This window comes from Platichthys flesus, chromosome 9, assembly GCF_949316205.1.
Source record: "Platichthys flesus chromosome 9, fPlaFle2.1, whole genome shotgun sequence".
NCBI classification, from domain to species: domain Eukaryota; kingdom Metazoa; phylum Chordata; class Actinopteri; order Pleuronectiformes; family Pleuronectidae; genus Platichthys; species Platichthys flesus.
Window position 1 is genome coordinate 786,804 of NC_084953.1, and position 11,183 is coordinate 797,986.

Below are 11,183 nucleotides of genomic sequence, written 5' to 3' on the forward strand. Positions count from 1 at the left end.
GAGTGGACGCTTTATAAAGTAAAGTGTGATTTATGTGGCGCTGTCGTCCCGCGACAGGTCGAGAAAGACCCTGAAACCTGAGAAGTCCGAGATTCAAAGAGAGAAACTCAGGTTTTACTGAAGTCTCTCGTCCGTGTGGAGGATTCACTGATCAGCTGAACCCTGAACTCATCACGCAGAAATATATAATCTGTGTCTTTATATCAATCTGTTCTGAGTTTCATATCAGAGCTCATTCATTCTCTTTCTCCACAGATTAATTAAACTGCAGGATAATAATATAATTTGGATATAATCTCATTATCAAACTTTACTATGATTTAAGGTTTCACTGTAATAAAAGTCTCCACCATCAGTCAACTTGATAAAACTTTAAATAAGAGGAGGTTAAAAACTTCCACTGAAGAAACTCTTCAGATTTTGATGATTGAATAACTGAGAAAATAAATTTCTGTTTGAATATGGACGTGAAAGAAAATAACACAAAATCAAAGTTACCAGATAGTAAGTCAAAATGCTGCGTTGACTTTTTATTTCATAACCTTCCTTAGCCTTGTTTTTTTTTTTAAGTTACGAAATCTCAGTTTTCATCTTTTTCTGTCACCGGTGGATTTGAGCCTCCAAACTTCAAGGGGGAAATAAATGATAAAAACTCAAGTTAAAAACAGAAAGACAATCAATATATATACTTATAATATAACTATGATATAAACTGTTTGACTTCAGGACATTAAATGAAAAGCTGAGGCCCCCGGGTCGGAGCCGAGCCCCTGGCTGCGGTGCTGTCATAATGAGAATTAATTTCACACGGTCCCTGAGCTCTGTTAAATAAAGTCTGTGTGTTGTTGTAATCAGCAGCAGATTGTGGAACACCACCACAGAACGTTTACAGTCACAACGGTGCAGCGGCAACAGACACAACAGCAGCGCTACACACAACCACTCGTAAAACACAAAGATGCTTCGACCTACATTCACTCAGTGGAGCGGAATCACTGCTGGAGAAAGATTTCAAATATAACAATAACCACGCTGTCGTCTTCTTATCTATGTTCTATAAAGTGAAATCACTACTTTAACATGAAAACACTCATTTCACTTCATTTAACCCAAACACCTTAAAACACACAACACCTTTAACTTTAGTGGGATTTCTCTCAGCTATAAAATATAATAAATGATTTACTGTATTTAGACAAACAGGCATTCTCCTAAATATATTTAAAATAAGATGATTTTAAATGTGATCACAAATTACATCAAACTCTGTTGTAAAGTAACAATAACAGTTCAACTTAAACCAGTTTAACATCAACACACATGATGTGAAGATAAACAGAAAAATAAGATGAGGTGTAATTATGAAACCAAATAAGCTGCTTATTAATAATCTACATCACGATGGCAGGAGTTCACATCTGTGAAATATTCATATATATAAACTTGTATAAACTTTATTATCAGGTTTAATGTACAGAAACAAGTTGAATCAAATCAAAGTTTATTGTCACATGCACCGAATAAATTCTTATGACCTGGAAGTAGACGGGCAATACAAGATAAAAAAAAGAACATATGACATAGTACAACAATTTAAATTTAAATGAAGGGCTAGCAGCAGTTTACAGGGTGAAGGAGTGAGGAATATTACATTTGATGCATATATGTGTAGTAAGTGTGTATTGTACGTTACAGTAAAATGAAAACCTGCAGACACATTCAGAACCGACACTGCAGGTCCGATGCTGACAGCTCCGAGTCAGCAGCCCGGCCCGGCTCGGCTCGGCTCGGCCCGGCTGTCCAGACCCACAGGCAGTCGACATATGATGAGAAATCCCGGTGCAGCCGCTGCAATCAGTCAGAGCTCTGGGGGGGGGGGGACGTGTGCCTGTAACATATGTTTCCCTGCACAGGAAGTAAAGAGTCAACAAAGAGGCCATTTACCTCCAATTAGGGAAATAAAACAGGACAGGGGCCAAAGCGCTGCTCCAATCAGCACCAGGGGTCACTGGACAGCGGCGGCGGCGGCGGGGGGGGGGGGTGGCGGCGGCGGCGGCACCATCATCATCATCATGGTTTTTAGCCCCGAGGCCGTTTGTGCACAAAGAGCCTGAGTCAACACAGAATCGACTTAGAAAGAAAACACATTAGGAGCCGAGAGGAAGCGTTTTATTTAAACGTGTCGGATCCGTCACGGGAACACGTCACGACAAAACCTAATGTTCTGCTTTATGAATATCATATTCATCACAGGAGAGGTTCCACTCATTACACTGAAATATCATCCAGTCCTGCACACGGTCAGCCAGCTCCTATCGGGGGGTTTAAAAGACAACAGGGAGAAATTATTAATTCATCTTTAAACATTGTGAGAGAAAGTGAACAAGATAATCCTCCAAGAAATAACTTTGTAGTTTTATGGAAAGAAATCAGCCAATCAGACGGAGACAGGTGAAAAGCTCCTGAATGGAGGAAACACAGCTTCAACATTTACCTTCTATAAAGTAATAATAAGTACCTGTAGTATAAACACTAACAAAATACATCAATATTGCTTTTGGATTATTCATATTTATCCAAACTCAACCACACAAAGATCTGTCCTCAGACACGAGCTGAAGTCTGGACGGGTTCTGCAGCTTCTGAGTCAGGGGCTCTGGACCTCTTCTGGATCTTCTGCAGCCTCCTGCTAAAAGCTCTGGAATATATCAGAGTCCATGAGGAACACAAACATCTCAGGATGAAGAAGAGGAGCCGTTCACGTAGAAGACGAAGACGTGAACTGGGAAACACGAGGAGATTCCAGAGCTTGAGGTCCGACGCTCTGTCGTTTGGTTGAAGGTTGAGACGCTCTGTGAAACAATGAACCTCCATGTCTGATAAGAACCTCTTCACCTGGAGGGTCGGCAGGTGCTCATGGGTTCTGACATGTGGAGACGTGAAGAACCTCTGGGTTTGGATTAAAGCGTCAGATTCAAACAGTTTGTGGAACAGATAGAAAATAAAACGCAGCCTCAGGAACAGGAAGTGACATCACAAGGTTTCCTCCCACTGCTCAACATGTCGTTGAGTTAATTATCAAATCGTCTGAAGATTCCTCCTCAACGTGCTGCTTGATTTGACTGTTGTGTCCAATGTAAAGTAGCTTTATTTTGAAAAGACAAAGCTTGAAGTAGTTTGTGTTAAATTCTGTGTGTGTGCAGGAAACGTGAGCTGCTGAATGAACCTGAGTTTGTTTGTTTGAACACAACTTGTCTAATAATCGAATTCAAGCAGAACCTGAAACCAGTTTTCTCAGAGGAAGTTTGTTTGTCATCCGGAGTTCACACAAACTCCTGAACAGATTCAAGTGAATGAGGTGTGTGGAGGGGGGGGGGGGGGTGGGGGGGGGGGGGGGCTCCAGGATGTTTGTTTATCTTTAACATTACAAGATAGACATTTTGTCAAATATGTGTTTTTTTTGTAGATGAGATCGTGGTTCAGCAGAGAATCCACATGTTCTATGAATCTTCAGTTGTGTTACAGATTCCAGAGGCTGTTGGGCCTGGGATGGAGGTTTGATCTCAACTGAGAAACGTTCTCATTCGTTTGTCTCCATTTTGTTTCCTGGTGAAGTTGTGTTGCATTTATTCAGTGATGTGATGTGACGAGGGGGGGGGGGGGGGCATGGGCCTCATGTCTGAACTCAAACCAGGATCTGGTTTAGATGATCTTGAAATCATGTTTTCAACTGATCTCACTTCAAACTGATTCTGGATCCTCAGGCTTTGATCTGTTTACACATCGACCGTTGTGTTTGTGTCTGTTTGCGATCGTCCTGTCCGTCAAACATCTGTCCTCTGTAAACGTTCTCCATAACAATCAGATGATTCCAAAGCTGCAGATTTAAACCTCCTGATGTTATTCAACCGAAACGAAACCCAAACCTCCAAACTTCTTTCTGATTGACCTCGAGCGTTGACCCCGTGGTGGGGACGTGGGCGTTGAGCTGCAGGACAGCGATGTCCTCTGAGACGAGCTTCACTGTGAGCTTCACTGTGAGCTTCACTCTGAGCTTCACTGTGAGCTTCACTCTGAGCTTCACTCTGAGCTTCACTGTGAGCTTCACTCTGAGCTTCACTGTGAGCTTCACTGTGAGCTTCACTGTGAGCTTCACTGTGAGCTTCACTCTGAGCTTCACTGTGAGCTTCACTGTGAGCTTCACTGTGAGCTTCACTCTGAGCTTCACTCTGAGCTTCACTCTGAGCTTCACTCTGAGCTTCACTCTGAGCTTCACTCTGAGCTTCACTCTGAGCTTCACTCTGAGCTTCACTCTGAGCTTCACTCTGAGCTTCACTGTGAGCTTCACTCTGAGCTTCACTGTGAGCTTCACTGTGAGCTTCACTGTGAGCTTCACTCTGAGCTTCACTGTGAGCTTCACTCTGAGCTTCACTCCGAGCTTCACTCCGAGCTTCACTCCGAGCTTCACTCCGAGCTTCACTCCGAGCTTCACTCCGAGCTTCACTCCGAGCTTCACTCCGAGCTTCACTGTGAGCTTCACTGTGAGCTTCACTGTGAGCTTCACTCTGAGCTTCACTGTGAGCTTCACTGTGAGCTTCACTCTGAGCTTCACTCTGAGCTTCACTCTGAGCTTCACTCTGAGCTTCACTGTGAGCTTCACTCTGAGCTTCACTCTGAGCTTCACTGTGAGCTTCACTGTGAGCTTCACTGTGAGCTTCACTCTGAGCTTCACTGTGAGCTTCACTCTGAGCTTCACTGTGAGCTTCACTCTGAGCTTCACTGTGAGCTTCACTCTGAGCTTCACTGTGAGCTTCACTCTGAGCTTCATTCTGAGCTTCACTGTGAGCTTCACTGTGAGCTTCACTCTGAGCTTCACTGTGAGCTTCACTCTGAGCTTCACTCTGAGCTTCACTGTGAGCTTCACTCTGAGCTTCACTGTGAGCTTCACTCTGAGCTTCATTCTGAGCTTCACTGTGAGCTTCACTGTGAGCTTCACTCTGAGCTTCACTCTGAGCTTCACTCTGAGCTTCACTGTGAGCTTCACTCTGAGCTTCACTGTGAGCTTCACTGTGAGCTTCACTCTGAGCTTCACTGTGAGCTTCACTGTGAGCTTCACTCTGAGCTTCACTGTGAGCTTCACTCTGAGCTTCACTGTGAGCTTCACTCTGAGCTTCACTCTGAGCTTCACTCTGAGCTTCACTGTGAGCTTCACTGTGAGCTTCACTCTGAGCTTCACTGTGAGCTTCACTCTGAGCTTCACTGTGAGCTTCACTCTGAGCTTCACTCTGAGCTTCACTCTGAGCTTCACTGTGAGCTTCACTCTGAGCTTCACTCTGAGCTTCACTCTGAGCTTCACTCTGAGCTTCACTGTGAGCTTCACTCTGAGCTTCACTCTGAGCTTCACTCTGAGCTTCACTGTGAGCTTCACTCTGAGCAGAGACTGGAGCTCCGGAGCAGACGACTGGGAGTCTGGGACGTGGGGCGGCCCGGTTTCTCTCTGCCTTTTCCTTTTCGCCCGAGCTGGCACCGGAATGGACTTGTAGGCAGGAAAAGAGAAACTGGGGGAAAACTAATGATGAAAAAGTCGACTCTATCCCTGCGCCTTCATTAAATCCATGGAAAGAGCGAGAGCAGCACATCTGGATTCAATCTGCTTCCCTTTGATGGCATCAAGTGTTCTTTTCCCAGATCAGGGGCTGGAAGCTACGGGATGTCGACTGTGGCAGCTCGGAGCCCAGAGTCCACTGCTGCCATCGGAACGCACGAACCCCCCCACCCCCACCCGTCACCCCCCATCACCTCCACCATCCAACTCCCTCCTTCAGCCCCCCGCCCCCCCTCCGCCCTATCCCAGCTAAGCAGCAGCTCAGTACCAAGAAGACTTTACTTTTCCTTCTTCTCTTCACAGGGAAACTTTTTTCAGAATGTTGAAAAAGAAAAATATGACCCAGAAAATCATCTCTGGTTTAGTGAAGCTCCAGATCCTTCTGGTTTGTGTTCGGTTCAAACAAAGTAAACGTTGTGAGCCGTCATCGGGAGTCACGACTTGTTACAGGATCCAGAGAGGGACTTTCCTTCTGCTCTGAGGTCTGTGAAGAACCTGACTGATCTGTTCATCTGAGTCTGGATCGCGACCCGCTGTGACATCACCTCACCTTCTCTCTCTGTGATCAGAACCGAGCTTCATCTGACGTCAGCCACACCTTATTAGCTTGATTAGCTAAACCAGCTCAGCTAGCAGGCTCATGTTGCTCTATCTGTAACGTACAGAGCGACTCCTTCGTCTCCGGAGTCTGTTTCCAACATGTCTGACGGAACCAGTCCCACAGCACCACTGGTCCCAGTCGTCTTCAAACAGGCGAGTCCACTTTATCTTCCCCCTCAGCTCAAAGGTCCAATGAGGAGACTCGTTAAACTGCTGTGATTGGACGCTCAGTTTGAATCAATCTGAACAAACTGAGCAGTTAATGAAACTTCAGTGAATTCAAGAGAAGCTTCAGAAACCAGTCAAACCAGTGACACGTTCCTCTGTGGCCTGAGACGTTTCACTCATTTAACCACTTTAAAACGATTTACATGGATAACATCAAAAGATCCACTGACCTGCAGGGGGGGGGGGGGGGGGCACAGTCTACATTAAGAGACTGATTCACTTTAACTCTGTAAAGAATGTTGCTTTGACAGTTTGGTCTCATGTGGACCAAGTGTGGTCAGAGCTGTGGGTCTTCCATTAGTGTGTAAGAGTGTGTGTCCAGGGAGAGAGAGAGAGAGACACACACACTCACACACAGGGGGAGGGAGAGAGAGAGAGCGAGAGAGACCCACACAGAGGGAGAGAGAGAGAGGTGCGGCACTAACGTCCAGCCTCTTCTCCTCTAAGCTGCGGTGGAACGAACTTTACGCGCACACGGAGCTTCGCGCATCTGGTCACCATCATCATCATCATCATCATCATCATCATCATCCTCGGCAGCAGCAGCAGCGCGTCCTGCTCAGAAGTGAGTCCACCAGAGAAGGAACGCAGCTCTTCCTCTACTCCTCCTCTTCTCCTCCTCCTCTGGAACCTCCCGTGTCGGACCCGCAGGAGGAAGAGGAGCAGCTTCGTGGAGAACCCGCTGCCGCTGCCACGCTCCGCTCCATGGATTGATTGGTTTTGTTCTGGAGACGCAGACGAGGAGAGAGAAGTTTGCAGAAGTTTGTTCGCGCCTCGGCTCCGCTGCTGGTCTGGATTTGAACACGAAGACCCGGGTCTGGTCTGTGGACGCGCTGCGGTCCTGCACGCACGGATCTACTCGCTTCTTCTTCTTCTTGTGTGTCCGCGTTTCGCGCAGTCCCCTCTTGCGTCATGACTTCAAGCTACGCGCACGTGATGGACCGGCAAGCGACGCTGTCGAACCGCCTGGAGAGTCCGATCACGTCCAACCTGGACACGCTGCAGGCCAAGAAGAACTTCTCCGTCAGCCACCTGCTGGATCTGGAGGAGGCCGGGGAGATGGTGGGCAGCCAGGCCGACGAGGGCGTCGGGGAGGCGGGGAGGAGTATGCTGGAGTCCCCGGGGCTGACGAGCGGGAGCGACACGACCCAGCAGGAGAGTAAGTGACCGACCGAGGCCGAACCGGAGTGAGACCGGATCTCATGGTGAATGTGTGTAGATCAGGTCTGTGCGTGGTGAAGCTCCATCTTCTCACCTGGATGGATCAGCCCCCCCCTGCAAACAGCCATTAATTAACCAGTAACAGTGTGGTGTCACTTTGGGGCTGACGGTCAAACCGCTCGTCCCCCTGAACCACGAGCTTTCTAACGCGTGAACATACGAAACACAAGGCCGCGCTTTTATTCGACGACTGCGCCTCGTGCGCGTGAGTTCTGTGACTCACGTGTGAAATGAATATTAATAAAAGCGACGGTCCGGGTTCTCAGAGGAAACGAGGCCGGGTTGGGTGAGTTCCGAGGCGGCTGCTGATCCCAGAGCAGCCGCTGGAGGTGAGGCACCTCCGAGGTGACGCGAGGGGAACCGAGCAGAACGTAGAACCCACGAGATGAAGACTCGGCTGATGAAGAGCAGAAGGTCCAGAAGGAGCCGCTCCTCGGACTCCGTGTTATTGTTGGTTTTGAACCGCGCAGCAGGAAGTTCGGGTCACGTCGTTAATCTTCTCGGTTCTTCTCGACCTGTCAAAGTCCTTCACAACACCGGAGCCGGGTCGTTCGTCATCATTAGCGCGCGAGTCTCAAGTCACGAGGACGAAGCTCCGAAAATCTCTAATCAGTAGAAACAACTTCCCTCTTTTATTCTGAAGGTTCATTACATCATTACAACATGTTACTGAATTACGCAATCAGTATTTTTATTTTTCCGTTATTGACGTTAAAGCAACATTTTATTTTTAAATTAATTAATTTGTACTAAAGTCCACCAACAAATACAGATAAATGTTTATTGATTCCAGAGGAAATAAAAGGACATTTTATTATTAGACAGAAGAAATGATCAACCTTTGATATTTTATTCTTGTAGAATCAATAATCGCTGCTCTGCACTTATGACTTTGGACATTAATGAACTTTGGCTGTTTGCTGCTAATGAGCTTCATCCACGTGTTGGTCTCATCAGGAGGATGAAGATGATGAAGAGGATGAAGATGATGCTGTAGAAGCGGCTCTGATCGAATAGTTTGAATTATCAACAGACAGTTTTGAATCAGAAACATCCTGAACCTAAAGAAAAAAAGAAAACACATTCTGGAGATTTAAAATATAATTTACTTAAATTTCTGTTTGGATTTTATTTAGATTTAATTTCATCCACCTCGGAAAAAATTCACTTAATTCGAATTTTACTATTTATTTATTAAATGTAATTAAACTGAAGATCAGCGTGTTGCGTCAAACCCGAAGAGACAAATTTCTACTGTCCAACAATAACGCTTTCTTAATTTATATTTAATTTGAAAGAAATAAAGGTTAAAAGAAATATTTAAATTCTATACTTTCATTTTGTTCTGCTTCTAAAAGTTATAATTAAGTCAAAATAACGTAACCCTAATTTAACAATATTAATAACTATTATATTTAATACGTCAGAATAATCACGTTACGGTTTTCATGTCCCCTCTTTCTCCTGTTTGGTGATAAATGAACAGTTTGTTTCAGGTAAATGTTTGAGGCTCAATTTGCGTTTTCAGCTGCAGTTCAACTTCTCTGCTCTTTTTTTTTATCTTCCAATTAAAAACTAAACTGCAGATTAATAAAAAAACATCAAGACTCAAACTGAGAAAATAAAAAGATTCAGAGATTTGTGGTAAAATGTATTAATTTAAAAAAGTGTCATAAACGAAACATCAAAACAGTAGGAGCATCATTTATTTAAAATCTCCACACTTTGAATATCAGGCTCTAGTGATTTACTTCCGTATTTTCTCCTTTTCCTCAAATAATTTGAATGTATTTCTTTAAAGGCTTTATATTAAATTGTATAACAGGTAGAAACTCAATTTGCTGATTTAAATGGAATAAAACAGCAACACATCGACCAGAAGAAGAATAACCTTAAAATAAAATACAAGAAAGTTAAAGTTCATATTATCACTTTAAAAAAAGAAAAATCATGAGATAAATCTGAGGAACCAAACATCTGCTTTTTAGCCTGAACATATTTTAAAGATTTCCACGAAAGAGAAGAAAATTAAATCTTGTTGCTTTTATTTTGTGAAAAACTAAACACTTTTTTTTTTTCAGCTAATTTAAAATTCTCGTCTGAAATAATCCGAAGAAGAAAATCACTTTTCAGTTCAAGTGTTCACGTGTTAGAAGATTAAATTTAATTAAAGGTCAAAGGGTAAAAAGATTATGAAGCTCGGCAGTTCTTAGATTTACGCCGGATTACTTTGAACCTGAACGCATCGCTAACTCAACAGTCTTAAAAAACTAAGATTTATTTTATACTCAAGTCTTTTAATTTAAATTTAATTTAATATATTTTATAAACTTCACTCAGGTTAAAGATAGAAAACTGTTTCCACCTTTAATCCACTGGAAATGGTCTAAACTAAGATTTTCATAATGTTCCCTCTGTCTGTGTCTCTATAACATATTACAATAAAGACAGGTATTATAATTATAAAGAAAGATTTACAGCATATAGACAGAATGAAAATATACAGGAAGAATATAAAGACAAGAAGAAAAGAAAAAAGATTTTATTCAGCTCTTATAAAATTCATTAAATAATGAGAAACGTTTATTTTTCATCAAATTATGTGAAATTATTCAAACTTTTACCAATTTCCTGTACAAATAGTGAATAAAGTAAAAAAACCTTCAAATGAAATCAAACGTGAAATCAGATATTTTAAACACAAGTTAATAAAAAGTACAGATTTTGGTTTAGAGACAAAACGATGGAAACTTCGATCATTTCATTTTCAATCTGTTTATACTTGTTGACTCTCAGCTGCCTCCTGATTGGCTGAGACGGTGGAGGGAGTGTGTGGGGGTCTCATTAGACCCCATGTTGACAGCAAAACAAACAGCAATGACACACACGCACACACACACACACACACTTTTTCATGGAGTAGATGCTGCAGTGTGTGTGTATGTGTGTAGTAAATGTTTTGTGTTGTGGTTGTTTAGCATTAAAATCGTGATCATGTGACCGGTCACATGTCTGAGTCGACCTGAGATCTTCAGCTCGTCTCAGCTCCAGAAAATGTATTTTAATATGAATTATTATCACATGAGCTTTAAATCTCTCCAGCCTCAGACTCCGTCGTCCTCAGGATATTTGTCTTTTCTCAATGCGCTGAAGAAAAAAACGAGATTTGAGGCAAAGCTGCAGAAAATATAATAAGTTAAATTAATATAATATGAAAATGATTCCTGGGTCCTGAGATCACGTCTGTACTTCCATGATAAATCTTATTAAAAACAAACACATGATGCTGCCAAGCAAAAAATATATATTTATATTAGACGTTAAAATAATTAATTTGTCTCCGGTTTGACTGAATATCAACAAATGAAGAAGATTTAACGTCTTTCACAAACAACCTCAGTGAAAACAAGTGAGAAGAAACAACGAGGCAGGAAGCAATGATTCTAGATGTTGTGTTGAAATAACAACCAACCGTTTCCAAAACAGAACCAGCGACAGACACACACACACGGACACACACACACACACA

General features: G+C 43.2%; 1 protein-coding gene across 3 annotated transcripts in view; it reads left to right on the top strand.

Moving 5' to 3' along the window:
• Positions 1-6,984: 6,984 nt before the first annotated feature.
• The window catches only part of prrx1b (paired related homeobox 1b), a 12,076-nt gene continuing 7,877 nt past the window's right edge, over positions 6,985-11,183 (top strand). For all 3 annotated transcript variants that reach the window (XM_062394817.1, XM_062394819.1, XM_062394818.1), the window contains exon 1: positions 6,985-7,592. In XM_062394817.1, coding sequence (XP_062250801.1) covers positions 7,346-7,592 — 247 coding nt within the window. In that variant the 5' untranslated portion in view covers positions 6,985-7,345. The remainder of the gene's footprint in view (positions 7,593-11,183) is intronic.